Here is a 20,746-nt window from a genome sequence, read left to right as displayed (position 1 = left end):
TAGTAGGTATATAACTGAAATGGCCTTTGCTTTTAATAAGATCTAAATTGAACACTGCAAAGACTTGAAATAAAAAATGATAAAGATTTTCTTTGTCCATTTACTACTACCGGTACATTTTAATGGCTTGCAACCATAAACCCATGTTTTTCACTATAAAAGCCTTGTTTTTATGGAAGGTAATGCACAGCCATACATTTTCTATTGGCTATGGACATGGACCATAGAATGCATTTAAAAAAAAGAATTTACCATCTTATCTCTGCTAGTGAAAGTTAAGTTAAAATGCTTTACAACAGCACCTACTGTTACATTATAAATCATTATAAAGCATTGAAATTAAGCCAGGAATTAGACAAGGATGTCCAATATCTTCCAAATTGTTTATTCTATGTACTCAAATTAAAACTTCTTAGTGCTGAATATCCGAGTTCAGCACTGAAAAAAAAAAAATATTTACAGACTCTTATTCCAAATAGCTGCTGTTATATTGTTCATAATGTGTGCACAAATCTCCACACAGGCTAATGAGAGTACAAATAAGGTAAGGATAGATATTAATGTTTGTTTTAGTATAACAGAAATAAAGGGTATAATTAAACAAAAAACAAAAGAGAGGTGGCAAAAGTTATAGGAAGAAGTAAAGAAAGGAAGGTGGTTCTATAAAATCCAAAAGAGAATCGGATAAAATGAGAAGAACAGAAAGGAACAGAAGAGAAGAGATAATTATTTCATGACTTAGAATAGGATACACAGGATTGAATAGGTCATTATTTTTTAACAGGGAAACATCAGACAGGGAAATGTGACTGTAGGGAAGATGAGACAGTGGAACATGTTTTTTTTTTAGTTGTAGGAAATATTTGATTTAGAGAAACAAGTTAATTAGGAAACTTAGTAATATGAAATTGAAACTTGACATTGTTGATTTACTACAAAAGGAATCAGGAAGCAGAGGATATCAGGTTATATTTGAGGTTTTGAAACATTAAATTGTATAACAGGATATAGTTTTTTTTTTTTGTTTTTGTTTTTTTGCCATGTGGTCCACACTCCTTACCAATTGGTAGCAGTAATGCTCACCTTATGTTTTTGCCAACCGCCAAAAAAAAATTCAATAAGAAGAAGAAATCAGAGGATTCGAGTACTTCAGTAGCGTTAGTACTGCAAGCAACCTGTGGGGGGCAGCAATACGCCAGGAGGCGTCTACCCTGCCGGAAATGCAAGACGAAGAAGATCAGCTGCGAGAAGTCAGCTTAGCTAGCTAAGCCCGACAGAAATGAGCGTCAAACTTTCCATTAAAAAAATTGTAATTGATGACAGACTCCCTAATTAAAAGTTTTCAGCGTAATGTCGCGTTTTTTTTTATATGGAACTGTTGGGATTATTATTATTATTTTTTATCGGCTGTGTAAAGCAGTGTGAAGCCAACGCAGCTAAGAGTAGAAAAACCTGATCAGTGTTTTGGTCGCCGATGCTTTTAAGGTTTAGCGTTATAAGGCAAGTAGTATTTTAAACAAGGGCGGTGAAAACGAGAATCCCAAGTGGACTAAGAATGTCTGAAATGATTAAGGTTGAAGCAGATGAACCTGGAGGGCGCAGTGGGGTGTCCCCCCTTCATCAAGATCTAAGTAAGTGACGCACATTGGAGCAACTCAGCCCTGAACAGTGACGTGCGGTCAGGGGAGGCAGGTGAGGCAGTGCCTCACCAGCCATCATGGAAAGAAAGAAAATATATAATCATAAAGTAATTTAAATTGTTATATTCATCCGGTGGTTTGTACTAAAAAATATTCATTTTTCATGTAGCTTCACCAATTTCGATTTTTATTTGTTCAAAATCGCTGAATTTTCTTATTTTCCCATTCAAATGCTTGGAAGCGATGCCGGTGAGGCAGCAGCGAGCTCTGCCTCACCTTGGATTGCGCAACCCCTGGCTCTGCGCTGGCTGCAAAGCGGAGAGAGCATGTTGCTGTACGGCGTCAATAAAATGGTTTAAACAAATGTAATATGTGAACTTATTTCTAATAATTTGGCTTATGTATATAATGTACAGAGCTTTTTGTCACCAACTGTGTTTGTGTAACGTGTTTCGTGTAATGAGCGATTATAAACGGCAGAGAACAAGTTCGAGGTGAGGCAGGCAGTTCTCTTGCCTCATGGCAGGGGGTGCTCAAGAGACTGAAAACATAAGGCAGGAACAGGACGGATCAAGGAAGGCTTTCTTCCCTGGCAGTGATCTCCATTGAGACAGAGAGACTTTTAAAACTGAAGGAAGATAAGGAGGACTTCTATTCATTTATAAGTAAAGGTAAGACAGTAATAACATTTATTTTGTTTTGTTTTTTAAGGAAATGTGTGTTTTGTGAGCTACAGTTTGTATGTGTAAGGATGCAGAAGTGAAACATAACCTGTAAACTGCTGTCAATCTATGCATCTATTTGCAAATCTGATTCTGATGACGTCAGTGCCTCACCAGCTATGAACCTCACCGCACGTCACTGGCCCTGAATGAATTAATCAAAAATGACAGAGTTGTGTTTAAATCCCAGTATACAGTATCCAGGTCTGCTACCCCCCATAAAACCCAGTTCATCTAATATGAATCCAGTTCCAAAGCAAAAAGAAATAATTTTACTAGTTGAGTTTTAAAAATAGGATTGATAATTATGCCTTACTTTATTCTTATGTGACCAAAAGTTAAAACGTTGTTTTATCAGATGATGACATAAAATCCAGCAAAGTTTTGGTAGGTTTGTGAATGTCATTTTTCCCCCCTCTTTTTTTTAAATAGGGAAAAAATAAGTATGGATGAGTCTGCAGCTCTTGACATCATTCCTGATCAGTTTCATCAGTCACCTGTTTTCACGCATTGATAGTTTTTAAGCTTTTCCTCATGCATTTTTCCAAAGAGGCATTGCCATATTTTCCATTTCAAACACAGGAGCTCAGTTTGGAAAGGCCTTGTGTCTGATCCCACTATGGATGCAGGGGCGGATCTAAAGGGGTGGCCAGGGGTGCCATGGCAACTTCTAGCCAATAATTGGGCACCCCTACCAGGCGATATGTTGTTGCTCCTGAGATGTAATCCAATAGCCCTGGAACCAGCAGTACTTCTCTAAGTCTGATGGAGGCAGCAGTTATACCATCATGTAGAATTCCTACTTTGACATTTATCGCTGGTATATTAACCAAAAATTTACTAGAAAATGCAGCAAAAAAACAATTCACACCAATATAGACTATACTAGAGAGGACTAACCAGAATGTTCTCTAGGGGAGAGTTTGTCTCTGCAGTCACCTAGAAGACTTCTATGTAATTAAAGATAAAGAGCATTGCTCCACCCATTTAATCTATATATTATGTAGAACCGTAAATTAATATAAATGGCACAAATGTATAAATATGTGCATAGCTTCACATGTATACTGTAGCCTCTTTCCCCTTAAAGATACCAGGTTAATGCATGATTTTCAGTCATGGGTCGACCCGCTAAGAATCGGCATCTGGCTCCCTTCCCCCTGGCAAAAAAGCCGGGTCTAACTCCTAGCTGGCCCGCTGCATGGCTTCTTTCCTCCCGCCGCTGTGGTCTGGTGACAACCATCATTCTGGTTTAGTGTTGATGATGTCACCAGCACAACAGAGTTTATATAGATATATATAAAGCTGTAATATAAGCTCTAAACTTAATATTTTACTTGATTCCAAAAAGAATATTTAAATGTTATTTTATCAATTGTAACCAAAAGATAGCAGAGGCAGTTATAGTGTGTAAATAAATGACAGAGGCTGCAGGAATCAATTGCAGGGAGAAATCTATATCAATTAAACCATTTCAGGAAACAATGGTATGTTAAATATTATGACTACATCGTAGTAATTTATACATCCATATAGGGTGGCATATAGAGTGGATTCAGTGGTAGCTTTGCTCATGCAGACTGACTAATTTTTAATGGGGAAATAGATTATTTAGACTGATTTACAGCAGTTTCCTGCACTTGAACTGAGAGCCTTTCATTGCTTTGAAGAGGCTAACAGCTGCACATGCTGTTAGCTAAAGGCTGTAGACTCTGGGCGATTGGTATTTTACCAATCAGGGACTGGTTTTAGTTTTGACGTAGGTTAAAGAGGTGCAGGCAAGGCTGTTCTTTTCAAAAAATTTATAGAATATAGAGAAAATTATGTTAACAAAGGATGAAATAAGAAATGAGGTTGAAGAGGTTTTTAGGTGGCTTTAAAAAAGCTGTTTTAATTCAGCCATAGAAGGACTGTTTGCCATCTTCCCTTACCTCCAGCTTAGTCTGTTGCTGACCACTGCCCAGCAATGGTCTCTGCATAGGTAGATTTACAAGGAAGTACCTCCAAATCCGACCGTCATCCAGACGCAGCTCTGGATGAACCAAAGTGGACTTTTTTAAAAGTCTTTTAAGGACTTTTCCAAAAACATTAATTGCATCCCCTGGCCAATGAAAATTATTTTATAGAGAACAATTTAGCAGAAGTCAGTGAAGTTAAGTTTTACCTGTGCTTTTATTGTGAAATCCCAGCGGTCCTTGCAGAATTCACCGCAGAAACCACGCTTGGTCTGAATGCAACTTAAGGAATGAACTGTGCTGGCTGTGTTTGTTTTGTGGTAATCAAAGTTCAACTTTTTAGGAAGCTCTAAATAATTTTCTTTCTTATTTTTAGGTTTGTGTGTCTTCTAAGTAATTTTTGCCACTCCAGATGGGGAGAAAAACACATCTGTTTTTGTCCAAAAACAACTTTTACTTAATTTAAAAAACTAGGATAAATCTCAGGACCTACTTCTTAACCATTCTATATTATGACATTTTAGATATCACACCTGTGTAATTAAAATAAAAATCAAACAAAAGATTTCTAAAGCTTCTTCTGAACAGTTTTTTTATATATATATATATATTAGTTTCAAATCCTTTTTTCATTAAAATGTTTTAAAATCTAAAATATTGTTCATAAGCAGTCATTAATATCTGTGTTTGCTTTTTGTTTCCAGTCCATCCGATTTTGGTGAAAAAGGAAGAGGTTCCTGATGATTGGAGCTCTCATTTGGATCAACAGAGCACAGAACCTCCCAGAATAAAGGAGGAAGTGGAGGAACTGAGGATAGATCAGAAGGAAAAACATTTTGCTCTGAAGGGTGAAGAAGAAAATAAACCTCCTTTATCAGTTCTCAAATTTAAAACTGAAGACGACAGAGACACGGAGGCCCCAACCAGTGGCTCAGCTGGACGGATAAGGAGAGAAAATGGAGAGGAATGTGATGGACAAGAAGGAGACACCTGTACCGATCCTTCATGTTCTTCTCAAGAAAGTGAAATGATAATAGACCACATAGATAAATCATCTAAAAAAAGTTCCAAACTGAAATCTCAGACAGGATCCCTTCACGGAGGAAGGCCTTTTGGATGCAGTGTCTGCAGAAAAACATTCAAACATGAAATTTCTGCTACAATGCACATGTTGTCACATAATGTAAAGATAGAGCATAGCTGTGATCTGTGTGGTAAAGTATTCAAAAAAAAGAGTTCTCTTCAGACGCACATAAGAGTCCACACTGGAGAGAGACCATTCGTCTGTGATGATTGTGGTAGAAGGTTTCATAGAAAGGCGATTCTTAAAAGTCATTTGGAGGTCCATTCTGGGGAGAAGTCTTTTTCCTGTGATGTTTGTGGTTCAGGATTTAAAAGAAAGGAAACCCTTAAAAAACACATGTGGACCCACTCCACAGAGAAACCATTTGTTTGTAGTGTTTGCGGTAAAGGATTTTCAAGACAAAATCATCTCAAAAGTCACATGTGTGTTCACACAGGAGAAAAAACATTTATTTGTAGTGTTTGTAGTACAGGATTTGCACTACAGCAGAGTCTAAAAACTCACATGCTTGTTCACACCGGAGAGAAACCATTTATCTGCAGTTTCTGTAGCAAAGGGTTTTCCCTGCAAAGTCACCTGAAGAGTCACATGCGTGTTCACACAGGAGAAAAGCCGTTCGTTTGTAGTGTTTGCAGGAAAGGGTTTTCTCTACAGGAAAATCTGAAGAGACATATGCGTGTTCACACAGGAGAGAAACCGTTCACTTGTAGCTTTTGTAGCAAAGGATTTTCTCAACAAAATCACTTAGAGAGTCACATGCGTGTTCACACGGGCGATAAGCCCTTCATTTGTGGCGTATGCAGTCAGCGATTCTCGCGACAAGCATATTTGAAAAACCATATGGATGTTCACACTCAACAATTTAGTGATAGTTAATCTTCTACAGAATAAACACAGTTACCTTATATCAACACTATGCACCTTTCAATGTTTTTGTTATATTTAAGTCAAGATTTTGACACTAATTTAACAGTGCACATGTTTTACACTTTAGCCACATTCCCCAGTCACACTCACTGGAATATATATATGTATGTATATACATGTATGTATATATATATATATATACACACATGTAATTTAGTCATGGGCCAGGTGGGGGCGCCAAGCTCACATATTTGCATTTTATTTTCTTCATAATAAGGTCCACATGTATGAGTCTTTTCTTCCTTTTGTAATTATTTCTCATTTATTTGCATTTATTGCATCATTATGTCCTATTTCAATAAAAATTGATGATCAGATCACACAGGTAAAGTTTGGAGGATAAAAGGATACCAAAGACTTTTAGTGGAATAGTTTACAGAGGAAAAATGTATGATATTACAAAATCACCAAGACAGGCAACAATCTTTTTTTTAAATAACATTTATAGCTTTAAAAAGCACCTGAAACATGTCAATCAGTTTCAGCTGCCATCTTCCGGGTTGGGCTGCTGGTATCAGCTGCATTAAATGGGGCCGAACTGAACGCTAATCCTCTGCTGGACTAATGGTCCTCAACTTAATGAAACCTTCCCATGCAGAGTTACGGATGCTCATTTATTACAATAATTCTTTATGACTATGAAAATACACAGTTAAACCTGCAGCCTTTGTTTCCAACAGTAAATGAGAAAAAGATTTTAACAGATTCAAACTGTTTGGTTCTTTGTCGATTATCTGTTGCTTAAAACATCTGCCTCACATATTTCTCTACAGATAATGTGTAATAGATTGACAAACGGGCTAAATTGTATTGTTTAGTACTTCAATGTATTACTTTGTACAATAAAGCTGAACTGTTAAACATTGATAAGTAACAGTTTGTTTCATCTAATTACGTTTATGTGTGATTTTGGAGTTAGATATACTGAACATAAGAAAAAATCTGATAAAACTGATAAATTAAGAATGAGTGGTTATTCATTGTTCTCCATAAAACAAATGAAAACAAAAAAATGTCACCCTTTTTTCCATCTTAATCCAGCTGAGATGGCTCCCAAAAGTCCCTTTCACTTGAAGATTTTAGAAAAAAGAAACAGTAATCCATGCAGTGCTGAAAAATACACTGCATGGGTAATGATGGGTAAACTGCTTCAGCAATACATAAAACTTAGAGATTAAGTCATTTTAGATATATATCTAAAAAAAGAAAGAATGAAAGACTCCAATATTGTTTGTCAGTCATTTCAAAAAGTGGAAGTCATATGGTGTATAGAATCTTTACATATAATATATTTTAATTTCTGATACACTCAAAACTCTCAGAATAGTATATTATTACTTTGATACAGAAATATAGAATTTTAAACAAAAATTGGATAGTTCTTAAAGCTTTTACTTTCAGTACTTGCTTGGCTACAGGATTTACCGTAATACATGCAGCATGCCATGGAAGCATGCTGCAATGTTTCTTTTTTTTTTTTACCTATTGTTCCTTAGCCATCCATATTTTAAACAAAATAAAGTAGTTCTATTGTAGCTATACCATTGTTCCAAAATCCAATAACTGCAATGTTTGCCTGGTAACATTTGGTCTCTCAAACAATGTAAACAACGAAGAACCTAAAGTTGTTTAGGTAGAGGTTTGTCTCCCTTTAAGTTGAAGAAATACAAAAAAAAAAGAAAATAGGAAAAAGTAGGGGAGATAAACTTAAAACAGTTGATCGGGTTGAATGGGGTGAAATGAACAGAACGTTGGGTAAATAATGCTATACATAGTAATAATTAATCTTAAGAAACATTACAGTTACTAGAGATACATTGATGGTCTGACAAAAAGTGTCAGGTAAGTTATGGATGGGTTGAATACTGGATTAGTTCTTTCAGATACTGCTGCTCTCTTATTCTATATTGATTGCAGAACTTTGATAATTGAAAAAAAAAACCTAGTGTGAAATCAGAAATGCTTTGGATTACTATAGAGTTCCACTTTATGAGTGTCAGATTGTTGTGCTTGGAGCACAACTTAGGAAAAAGCAGCTGTCTAATGTTTAGTTATTTCTAAACAGTATTATCCTTGGGAATTTTTTTTTTATCCATAAAATCCAAATTTCCTTAAGATTTAGCCAAAGATGTATGTACCTATCAATGACTTTCTGTTATATATCAAGATTCTCAGTAGAATGCATTCTAAAATGGCCTCAAATTTAGAATATAATCAAGAATGTAGTTTAAAAGCTAAACCCAAACGTTTTGTTTTATTTCATATTTATTTATAATTTCATTTTTCTTTCTTTTAGTATACATTCTAACTGCACTTTTTTGTGTGAAAATGAACCGATCATTATTGTTCTTGTTTTCAGACAACTCTTCTTCTTCTTCTTATGGGATTTTATGGCGGTTGGCAGACTTGTGAATTGTGCATTACCGCCACCAACTGATATGGAGTAAAGCAAGATAACAGGAAAATATTCACCCCCCCCCCAAAAAAAAAAAAAAAAAAAAAAAAAAAAAAACCTGTGTAACTTAAACCAACATAATACTAAATCACATTTGCCCATATAATTTTAATTTACTCTAGGTCATCTTAACTCTGCCAGTTTCTGATGGTCCCATCGGTCCTCCCATCATACTTCCAACCATCTCCCAGTTCAAATCTTTAATGTCCAGATATTTTTCTGCAGCCTTCACTATTATTTTGATTTTTTCCGTTTTTTTTGTTGTCTGTGCAGTACAATTAATTACTTCTACCATGAAAAGAACAAAATTTGTCTTTTTAACAATAAGTGAGTCTTCATTAATTTTTGGAGATTTCTCTAGAGGTTTGGAATTTGCTGTGTGTTGAACTGTAGGTTTGGGTTTTTCTGACTGAGATGGGATCCTTTTTGCAGCTTCAGCGTAGGTTATTCCGAGCTCAAATTTCATTTTTTTAATTTCCTCAGACCTTTTGCTTGCTTCACAGCCGCGATAGGCAGCAGTATGTTCTCCACCACAATTACAGCATTTTATTTTAGCTTCTTTTCCACATTTTCCGTACTCATGTTCTCCTGCACACCTTCCACACCTCTGTTTCCCTTTACAAACTGCTGCAACGTGACCGAATTTTTGGCATTTGAAACATCTCAATGGTGGAGGATTGTAGATTTTGACATTATAGCTTATGTAACCGATGAATACTTTGCTTGGTAATTGCTCTTCTTCGAATTTAATTAGCACAGATAAACTGTCAGATCTTTCTCCGTTTCTTGTTGTTTTTAACCGTTTTACTTCTTTTACTTTTGCACCGCTTATGTTTTCCAGAATCTCTTTTTCAGAAATTTTTAGAGGAACTCCTCCAATGACTCCCCTGCTGATCTTTTTGTTCTCCATTAGGCTGCACTGAACTCTTATCCCGTCAATTTTGTTGATACGTATTGCTTTGCCTTGCTGGGCGCTGTCTCTGCAGTTAATTAGCAGGTCTCCACTGTACAGAATTCTGGCACCTTTGACTTCTCCGACAAGTTTATTGATGGTTTTTGTTAAGTGAACCGGATTCCAATTTGTAAAAGAGTCTGCCTGATTAACGACTTTGAATATGACTTTGAATTCATTTTGTTGTGCTGTGGAATGTATGGAATGATCATCACTGGATTGTTCTGAACTAGATTCCCCTTGAACTGATCTCTGTTTTTTCCGCTTTTTCTCATTTTTTGATGTTGCTATTTTCCAACCTTCATTGTCACTATTTCCCTCTTCCATCCCACAAGAATCGCTTCCTGTTTCCTCACTACTCACGGCCCAAGACATTTCTCCATAAGCAGCTTCAAAACACGCGCCATGCACCAAACGACCATCCACCGAGCCTCAAAAACCTTTTCAGACAACTCTCTAGAATGCTTTTACTTTAAAGTGTGTGCTACATAGGTAAAGACGGAAAAGCTTAGCGGTTTCCGGGATGATGCGGGATTTTCAAAGTAATAGGAAATCACGTTGAAGAATTACTTAGGATTCATATTACCTAGATAATGCAAATCCAGGGGTTTCATTGAAAAAGGGAGCTATGTTGGTTTTCTTTAACTTGCAAATAAAGATCGTTTTAATAAGTAGATATCGATTTAATTAGTTGTGTTGACTTATTCTGAAAAGTTCTTGTTTTCCAAAAAGGAAGTTGTAATTTTGCGTAAGAGCTCTTCTTCTCGCCCATTGGTTAATGGAGGCAACAACCGGATGTATCAATGTTAACCAGCCCTCAGCGAAAAATAACGTAAACTGTTTTAGACCAAAGATTTAACTATAAATATCCTGACATTCTCCTTGTAGATGTTTATTTCTGCAGATGTGATAAGTCCTGTCTAAAATTTGCTTTAAAGAATTCCATCGACCTTTGTTTGCAACATGAATGGACTTTTAGCTAATTCAGCTAGCAGGAGAGATTTATTGGGGGTTCTGACGTTGAAGCATTAAAAAAAAAACATGGTTTAGGGCTACAGGAAGAGTCCAGGTTCCAGGTGTATGATACTATCTGTAATCTCTTGAGTGGATACAGAAGGTATAAGCTATTCAGGTTTCCTATTCTGCTTTATTAAATCAGAGCATGTCTTGCGTAAGTTTTCAGTTTTAGGCAGCAGAAACAAACAAGGGTTGTAGAAAAGACTTTTAAGTGAATCAAGAATGTCTGAAACGATGAAGATTGAAGCGGGCGACTCCGGGAGGCTCAGTATGTTGTCTCCCATCCCTGCAGCATCCTCATCAGAACTGGAAGAGGGAAAGGGCAAGACAGATCTCAGTAAGTGGCTCATGTTTGTTTGTATAAGAACACATCACAAAACCCCTCCCACACACATTGATTGCTTCTCACTAGAGCTCTAAAGATGGTGATAATGCACACTCCTGTGTTGTGAATCTCCTGATCCTAATTAATTTATATTAAACTGACATGATTTAAAACTCCAAATAAAACAATTGTTAAGTTAAGTATATTCACATTGTATTTTGTAGTGTTATTGCAGAGCCCTAAGTTAATTAGCACTTGTATGTGCATTTTTGATTTCCTATATAGCAATAAATCTTTGCATCCTGAATGTTAATTTGCATGTAATAAGTCTGTAATAGCCATAGATAAAATATTGCACGTCAAAAATAAATACAAAATTATAAAATTGTGCACACATTTGTCTTTCATATTTAACAAATAATGTTTATTTTATAGTACAACCATATATGTTTTCCTTGCCATAAAGTTCTTACTTCAGAATCCGTAGAAACAGTGTTATCCCAGTGAACAGGTGCACTTTAGGATTTGTTATCGCAGGCCTTTTTAAACTCTTTTCATGAGCTCTGCATTTTTGTTTGTGTTGATGCACAGTTGGAAATATGGAATGCGACAAGATGTTAAATTATTCTCCTCTTTCATGTCAATGCAATAGAGGTTTCTGGAATGTTCTGCTTCTGCAGGTCGAAATAATACCAACTTGGATAATAATGCTAACTTGAAGCTGAGAAATCAAACATTTCTTCAAAAGAATCAGCTATAGGAAGAAAAAAGAGTTAACTAACAGCAAGGGTATTTGGTTTTGTATGTTTAAACTTTAAAAAAAATATTTCATGATCTAAAAATAATGCACTGATTTGCAAACCTTTTTTTTAATTTTTTTTTTGCTTTGGATTAGTCATTGCATTTTATTTGTGTAAAATATTGATATGGTTGAAACCTAAATCTTCCTAAAAGTGAAAATAAAATTGGATTTTAAGCAAGACACAATTTGGATTTTTAGATGGGCTGTTTTCTCTGGTCTAATATTCAGTCAAAGTATATTTGGATCTGTTCTGATCACTGTCAGGTATTCTGCAATGTATAGCATTGAATAGAATATTCTCCTTTGTCATTGTACTGGGAGGTACAAAGAAAAATTACAGGTGCTAAGAGTGAGCTACTATATACCACTGTAAAAACAGTTATAAAAGCATTTAAGAAAACATTTAATATATTTTCCTTTAATTTTTCTTTTATTTATTTGATTTAAGTGAAATATATATTAAGCCTTGTAATATGTAATTTATGTATTTATGTATGTATATATGGTTGAATGATATGATTATCCCTATGTGCTTCAGTGATTTCAGACTATCAGATGTCAGTGATCAAAGAAGAAGTCTTCCCAGACTGGAGCTCGAGTTTGGACAACCGTTACCCAGAGCCCCCCCCCATCAAATTGGAAGAGGAAGAACAGTGGATCAGTCAGAAGGAAGAGCAGCTTGCTGTGAAGAGGGAAGATGGGGAGAAACCTCAGATAGCAGAGCTTCACCAAATAAAAACTGAGGACAAAGAGACAGAAAATTTAACCAGCAGCTCAACTGAACAGACACAACTAGTTGAGGAGGACTGTGGGGCACCAGAACCAAACTATAACCTTGATCCTACATATTCTTCTCAAAAGAGCAAGCTAAAGGTCCATAGAAAATGTAAAAATCCTAAACTGCACTCAAAAGTCAAAGCTCAGATCGGAGTCAACACAGGAGAGAAGCTGTTTGGATGCAATATCGGTGGGGAAAGATTTAAACGGAAGGCTTATGTGAAGTTACATATACTTGCACACATAGAAAATGAGGAACATGGATGTTATCTTTGTGGTAAAGTATTTAAAAAAAAGAGTTACCTTCAGATCCACATGAGACTCCATACTGGAGAGAGACCGTTTGCTTGTGTTGATTGTGGGAGAAGGTTTCATCGAAAGACCATTCTCAAAAACCACCTGGCCGTCCATTCAGGAGAAAAACCATTTTCTTGTGACATTTGTGATAAAAGATTTAAGAGAGAGAAATCTCTAAAAAGCCATGTATGGTTGATCCATACCGCAAAGAAGCAGTTTTCTTGTACTATTTGCAGTAAAAGATTTTTACAGGAAGAACACCTAAAGACTCACATGCGTGTTCACACAGGAGAGAAGCCTTTTATTTGTAACGTTTGCAGTAAAGAGTTTTCGCGACAAGATCACCTAAAGAGTCACATTCTTGTTCACACAGGAGAGAAACAATTTATATGTGGGGTTTGTAGTAAGAAATTTACGCTAAAACAGAATTTAAAGATTCACATGCGTGTTCACTCAGGAGAGAAACCCTTTATTTGTTCAATTTGCGGTAAAGCCTTTTCACAACAAAACCGCCTCAAAAGTCACATGAGCATTCACACAGGAGAGAAACCGTTTGTCTGTGGTGTCTGTAAAAAAGAGTTTTCACAGCAGCGGAATCTAAAGATCCACATGCATATCCACACGGGGGAGCAGCCGTTTCTCTGTAGCGTCTGTGGCAAAGGGTTTTCACTCCAAAGGAATCTAAAGATCCACATTCGCATTCACACTGGAGAGAAACCATTTGTTTGTAGTTTTTGTGGTAAAGGCTTCTCACGACAAGACTATTTGAAAAGTCACATGCGTGTTCACACAGGAGAGAAACCATTTGTTTGTGGTGTTTGTAATAAAGCATTCACACAACAACAGAATCTGAAAAGGCATATGGAAGCTCACAAAGTATGATTTATCTTTCTAGGTTCGTTCTAATAAATTAAGCAGCTATTAGATTGCAATTTTTATATAGTAATAGATGTATCTTAAAAATCATGTGGAACAGTGTTTTTAGTTTTAGGGCTGGGTGATATAGCCTAAAGTCAATGTCGTGATATATTCAGCAGTTTGCTTCACTTGATAAGTGGATGATATGACCTCCACAGGAGAAAAACACTACAGTCATATTCATCTGAGCTTGGGAGCTTTAATGGAAACCTTTTTCGTCTCGCTCTCCTAGTTGATTGGCTGGAAAATAATCTTGAGGGTGCGGTTTTAATTTTTTTATTGATGTATTGCACATTCAGACTAGACTGGATTAAAGATCAAATCTGCACAGCTTACCCTTAAAGCGTAACAGATAGAGGATTCCACCCAAACACCAGTCGTCCTTTAGATGTTTAGGTCACATCTGGTCGGTACCACATAGCCTCGATTTAGTCCAGAAATAGTTGTTGAAAACTGGCTTGGTTTGGTCCTATTTTGTCACTCTTTAGTCCAATAATAGACATTGAAAAAACTTTGCAAACCCAGTTTTCAATGTCTTTTCAACGATCTGAAAATTACAGCTTTCACCTTTCATTTTTCAACCAAATGTAGACGTTAGGAAATCATATTGTCTTTTGAATGACTTTTAACCCAATCTTTGCTCGGTGGCTTTTGATTTTAAAAAGTAAAGTAGAAACTATGTTTAAAGACAAGAAAAACACTTGTATTTTCCCCCAAAGAGGATGTCTTGTACCTCTCCTCCTGTCAGACCCATAACATTGTTGCTGAAATGCTGTGTAACTAAAATAGACCTGGGGTCTATCTCAGTTTGAGCTACGAAAGCCTCTTGCAGAAAATCATGTTGGGTGTGTTTAGCCCCATTGACTTTCATTGAGCGCTAAATGACATGATGTCTTACGACACATGGATACTAACTGAAATTTCGTGATTAGTCTTGAGCATATTCAGTATCACCTCGTACGTATGTCCTGATTCAAAATATTCCTGGATAACGGTAGCTATGTTTGGGGCGCCGACAATATCCATTTTTTCAAAAGCCGCAGCAGGCAGAATGACTTCCGGTTCAAGGGTCAAACGGCGCCGTCGTCCAATCAGCGATGTCTCATGTTTCCCACTGGTACCTACCTTTTCCGGTAGGTTAATGTAATTGTGTTTTCCTTAATGTAGTTGCACTTTGCTTTATGTAGTTTTGTTTTTCTTAATGTAGTTGCACTTTGCTTTATGTAGTTTTGTTTTCCTTAATGTAGTTGCGCTTTGCTTTATGTAGTTTTGTTTTTCTTAATGTAGTTGCGCTTTGCTTTATGTAGTTCTGTTTTTCTTAATGTAGTTGCACTTTGCTTTATGTAGTTTTGTTTTCCTTAATGTAGTTGCGCTTTGCTTTATGTAGTTTTGTTTTTCTTAATGTAGTTGCGCTTTGCTTTATGTAGTTTTGTTTTTCTTAATGTAGTTGCGCTTTGCTTTATGTAGTTGCATTTTCTTAATGTAGTTGCGGTTTTAGATTTGTAGTTGCAGTTTGCACTTCAGGGCCACCGTAGCTATGCCTTGAGATCACTTGAAGGGCATGCATTCTATATTTTCCTATCCTCTCAAACCCATTGCTTCTCTCCTTCATTTAAAAATTCCCCATAATCCTTTGCTGCATCACTCTCCCTGTGACAAAAACAAGAATCTCATTCCCGAGCCCTTTTCAAGATACATACACAAGTCAACAAGCTGGAGATAAACACCTGGTATCGATATCAGCCCGACCTCACTTAGTGGAATTATAATGTTTGTGGTCTGATACCGATCATAATGCCAGCATAATATAATAAATAATACTGTCAAACTGGTTTACCAAAATCCATTAAATGTATTTCAATAAAAAAGACAAATCTACTTGAAGTTTATTATTTTGACAATGTGAAGTTCTAAGTATCAACTCTGTTTCTTAATTACTGTAAACAATTTCAGTTCAGGTAATTAAGGTTCAATGTGTGTAATAAGATTATTAATTATTGTGAGTGCCAGTGGTGGTATGCCCCTCGTCTCATTGACGGTTTCAGCTCTGTACAGTTTCACTTAAAAGGAATTTACGTGAAATGACCAAACAATACATCAATTCAAAACACGAATAAGTGTTATTTATGCAAAAATGTCTTGTATATGTTTTTTTTTTTTTCATGTAAGAGAATCATAAACTGTCGAAAAGACACTTGTAAAGTATATATTTTTTATTGTCTTACCGGCAAGAATGATGGTAAGGATTTTAAAGTGCAAAATTGCCGACTTATGATGGACTCTTTTTTTCTTGTTTTTTTGAGAGATCTTAGAAAGTGAGAACAGAGAAGGAATTATTTTGGAAACAATATATTATTTTTCTCAAGGCACTAATAAATTATCAACAGCGGTATTTATTATATTGTATGATGCATGTGTATCAGCACTACTGATTTAGGCTCTTATCAAATACAGCTTGCCCCAGCTGTGTGCATTTCAGAAAACTTCAAGAATGATTAATATTGGCTGTTAAAATAGTAAAATTATATTTAACCTTCATGGGGAAAAAAGGACATTGTTGATCGTGCAGTACTGACCGTTAAGATAGGCGATATCAAAACTGTTCTATAAGACATTGTTAACCAACAAAAAATAGGTTTTAAGTACAAACATGAAAAATGGAAAAAAAACATTTGCTCATTTTGGGTCCAGTAGGTTGAACTTAACAGGACATACTTGCATATACCCACCTACTACGCATATACATCATTAATCCATTTAACAAATCTTATCTTGAACATAAATATAATTAACTCATCTCACAGGCTTCTCCTTAGTGCATTTCTGCATAGTGAGCTGCTAAGCAGAAAACTTACCGGTACTGTTAAGCTGAAAATAGTAAGGGCTATCACACTGTTGCTAAACAAGAACATTGTGGTTACCCATCACTAAGTACCTGTTTTTTAGACTGCTCTGTTTTTTTGTTATTGTTTTTAAATTTCTGTTTATTCTTTAGGTATCTAAATTGATGTCATTTAACAAAGAAATATTCTTTATAAAATGGAGAACCCTGAGCATTCTCTTCATCGGACTGCAATACGACAAAAGTGTCTTCTGTCGAAGGTGTCTCCAGATCTAGAATGGAAATCTTCAGGCGATCCTTCCTGCCTGCCTGCATCAGTATCTAAAGAATAATTGAAGAAACCCCAATAAGAGTTACAACAATATTTGATTTCCCTTTGGGGTTAATAAAGTTTTTGAACCGAACTGAAAAATGTGACACATTGTAGCTCATTTCGTTGGGAGTTCAACAACACTATAAAGCTGGTCTGATCCCACATAAAACTGGCACCAGTGAAATTTGTCTTTTGAATATGATGTAAATTACTATTATTTTAATTTATTTTTTGTTATTTTGTTATTCCACAAAATGTAGCTAAAAGGCTTCAGCTGATCCAAAATGCTGCAGCCAGAGTTCTGATGAAAATTAACAATAGAGATCACATTACTCCTATCCTGCCTTCGCTTTATTGGCCTCCAAAATAGAATTTAAAATCCTCCTTCTCACAAAGCCTTAAATAACCAAGCTCCTTCTCATATCAGAGATATGATTGCACCTTATATTCCTAACCAGAGATGGGAAGTAACGAAGTACAAATACTTCGTTACTGTACTCAAGTAGATTTTTCTGATATTTTTACTTTACTTTACTACTTATTTTTATGGCGACTTTTTACTTCTACTCCTTACATTTTTACACAAATATCTGTACTTTCTACTCCTTACATTTTAAAAAATTGGCTCGTTACTTTAGTTTTGAATCATTTCAATGGAGTTACCGTTATTATTTTTCACGTCATCAATACCAAAATCAATCTAATTGGATGGGAATCTACGTTGCATTTGACGCACCACTACAAGATGAATCGACAGATTCGGCGGTATTCATTCGCGGCAAATCATTGCAGCTTGGTGGCGGCGGCGTTAGCATAGTAGCATGGACGACGAGATGATTGAAAATGAACACAACGGAGATCTAGTCCTATTGGCAGACATCCATTTAAAATGTAGGCAACGGCATGAAAAAAGTGGTTTCTACTTTTACTTTTATGCTTTAAGTAAATTTACAAGCCTGTACTTTGTTACTTTTACTTGAGTAAAGAAGTTTAATCAGTACTTCCACTTTTACCAGAGTATTTTTTAACCCAAGTATCTGTACTTTTACTCAAGTACGTAAAGGGAGTACTTTTGCCATCTCTGTTCCTAACATGGCACTAGAATTTCTAAAAGAAAAGTGTTAGTCAGATCTTTTAGTTACCTGATTTAATCCATGAGGCAGACATCCTTTCTACTATTAAGGGTAGGTTTAAAACTTTCTTTTTTGATAAAGTTTATAGTTAGAGTGGTTCTGGTTATCCAATCTCTATAGTTATTATTCCTCAGGAAACCTATGCAGGTGTTTTGAGTGAATTAGCTGATTAGGTTGGGATACATTGAGTTTTCCTTAATTAACTTTTGTTTTCACAGTATTTGGGTTTTTTTTTATTATCTGAAAGCTATAATCTTTAAAATTACTGAAATTAATGACTTGGAATACATCGCTATGTGGTTCTTTATAATGTATGAGTTTCCCTTTCTTAAATGATCTTAAAGACAAAAATCTACAGGGGACAAATGTAATGTAGGAGCCTACTTAGGGCTGAAAGTTGAAGTCTGTACAGGAGTTAGAAACTACTGATGCTCTCTCAGGAGGCCCACTACTGTATGTGACCCTTTCAGTTTTTACATTTTAGGACAGACGTCTGTGGGTTTCATATTTTTCCATTATATAAAGTAAAATATTTGAAAGTAAGTTTAATGTGTTGGACATTAACTATTGGTACCATATTCATGGGACAGAAACACGATTCTAAGCATCACCTCCTCCCCAGGGATAACATTTGGATTTATGTAAAGAAAATCTGGACCTGAAAAAAAAATGAATTCCCCCAAAATTGAACAAAATGATTAGTTTAAGTTTGTAGTCCAACCGTTTCTTTAAGTGCTGTTAATTTAACACTGGAATGTACTTTTCTCTATTTCTTTTTGTATGTCCTGTTTAAGTACAGGAAATCATATTTGTGATTCTTTTAAATTTTATATATATAAGCTCGTTTTGTGCCGAACTTCCTGTGTTTTGAAATATGATCAAAATAATTAAATCATTTATGTTATCAATTCTCACCTAGATCCTATACAATACCAAACATAACATCCTTGACAATTTACAGAGTTGTGGTTTATTATACTTTGATATTTTATCATTTTTAGTTACATGCATCTCCTTTTAAGCTGACTGTATGACCACGTGTGTTTGGCAATCATGAGGATCCACTGAAATAGTTTTAAATGTTATTGATATTGTAGCTTTGTTTGTTCATGGTATTGATGGGCAGGTGTTCTACAGTTAGGTGTATTTTATCTTTGCATTGTTCACCATATATCCTTTTAAATTTTGTTCTTTTTAGTGAAGCAGCAGATGAAAGATAGCTTGGTGCATTAAAAGGAATTAACATATACTGTCCCTGCAGAATAAATTTAGAAATTAAATAACATATTTAGGAACAAATGCGTGGCTTATTTACTAGATATTGTGTTTTTGAGTATAAGGGATGTAGAGCAATGCTTTTTGGATATAGAAAAATGTGTGCTGTAATAGCACCATCTAGTGTCCGTTTGATCTAACTATATCCGTGAATCTTTTTTTTTTGCAAAAACTTTTTTTCCTCAATTGAAGACATGATCATGATGCTGCAGTCTGCCAGTCTGGTTGCACTTATGTAGCACAGTTCTCAATCACAGGAATAAAGGTGCATAATCTGGGTTTAGAAAAAAAAAAAAACATTCATTGCAGGGATTAATTTCAATCATTTTGATTTCCATCTCCATAGTACAGACAGGGACTGATATTTAAAGTGTCCCTCAGTAGGTCTGTACTGAGAGAAAGGGTCATTTTTTTTCATTTGTCCTCCTGATTTAAGAAAAGAATACAGCTGTCCCACAATGGGGCACTTTGTGGGAAAGTATTTAAAATCACCTACACACTTAATTAAATGATATGAATAAAAAAGTAATCTAATATTAAGCTTGAAATAGAGAAATCATTTATTAAAAAGAGAAAAAATACATCAAAATACATGTTTTATTGTTAATGAGGCCTATTCAGTAAAAATGCACTATTCTAGTTAAATAGAAAAGAGCAGCTGATCCACAGAACAATGTAAAAAATAAAAATAAAAATCTATATAATATATATGATGGTGCAAACAAACACTCACCCTTGCATCTGAGAGACTGAAAATCAAGGGGCCTCAAATCTGGCCCCTACAATCCAGTGCACTGCATCTTCTAGATGTGTCTCTAATTTTACCTGAGTCAAATGATCAGGTAATTAGTGGGACTCTGGTGACCTTCGCTCGATTCGGATTCATCAGCCTGTAGCCCCCAGCTCCTCTTCCTTCTCATTTTATCAGGGTCACCTTTAAGATCTCTGTCACTGTAGGAAAGGATGTCATTATGGGATGAACGTGCATGTATATGAACCCTGTCAAACCTTGAGATTTAATTTTCTTACAAAGGAATAAAAAAAAAAAAAAAAAAAAAAAAAAAAAGCAAGTTAGAAAATTTTATTCAGTGGCTGAATCTCTACATTATAGAAACCAAAACATAAAGATGTTTACATTAAAATATGTGATTGTGTGATTCCTTATGGCTCCTTAGGTAGGAACGTCAGGAATTCCTGTTAGATGAACTATTGATAGGAAGCATACGGGCCCCGGAGGGTTTAGGACTAAAGATGGAATGGCCTGGTTGATACTGAATAGGGTTAAATCGTCAAATTGATTTTCTGCTATTAA

General features: G+C 35.6%; 2 protein-coding genes across 2 annotated transcripts; both read left to right on the top strand.

The window, feature by feature from the left end:
• Positions 1 to 1,201: 1,201 nt before the first annotated feature.
• Positions 1,202 to 6,440, top strand: LOC119776021 (zinc finger protein OZF-like). Its single transcript, XM_038274223.1, has 2 exons — positions 1,202 to 1,631; positions 5,022 to 6,440. Exons 1-2 carry the CDS (start codon positions 1,556 to 1,558, stop codon positions 6,275 to 6,277), a joined length of 1,332 nt encoding a protein of 443 aa, XP_038130151.1. The 5' UTR covers positions 1,202 to 1,555; the 3' UTR covers positions 6,278 to 6,440.
• Positions 6,441 to 10,522: 4,082 nt separating this feature from the next.
• Positions 10,523 to 14,067, top strand: LOC119776020 (gastrula zinc finger protein XlCGF57.1-like). Its single transcript, XM_038274221.1, has 2 exons — positions 10,523 to 11,089; positions 12,418 to 14,067. The coding sequence occupies exons 1-2, from the start codon at positions 10,975 to 10,977 to the stop codon at positions 13,833 to 13,835; spliced, it is 1,533 nt and encodes a 510-aa protein (XP_038130149.1). The 5' UTR covers positions 10,523 to 10,974; the 3' UTR covers positions 13,836 to 14,067.
• Positions 14,068 to 20,746: the final 6,679 nt, after the last annotated feature.

This window comes from Cyprinodon tularosa, unplaced genomic scaffold (genome assembly GCF_016077235.1).
Source record: "Cyprinodon tularosa strain WSP-4 unplaced genomic scaffold, ASM1607723v1 ctg90, whole genome shotgun sequence".
NCBI lineage: Eukaryota > Metazoa > Chordata > Actinopteri > Cyprinodontiformes > Cyprinodontidae > Cyprinodon > Cyprinodon tularosa.
The sequence above is the reverse complement of the archived record's forward strand: the minus strand, read 5'-3'. Positions and strand labels throughout refer to the sequence as shown.

Coding starts and splice junctions, on each gene's coding strand:
- LOC119776021 (XM_038274223.1), top strand. CDS start 1,556: ATGTCTGAAATGATTAAGGTTGAAGCAGATGAACCTGGAGGGCGCAGT. Junction 1,632..5,021: donor CCCCCTTCATCAAGATCTAA/GTAAGTGACGCA, acceptor TTTTGTTTCCAG/TCCATCCGATTTTGGTGAAA.
- LOC119776020 (XM_038274221.1), top strand. CDS start 10,975: ATGTCTGAAACGATGAAGATTGAAGCGGGCGACTCCGGGAGGCTCAGT. Junction 11,090..12,417: donor AAAGGGCAAGACAGATCTCA/GTAAGTGGCTCA, acceptor TATGTGCTTCAG/TGATTTCAGACTATCAGATG.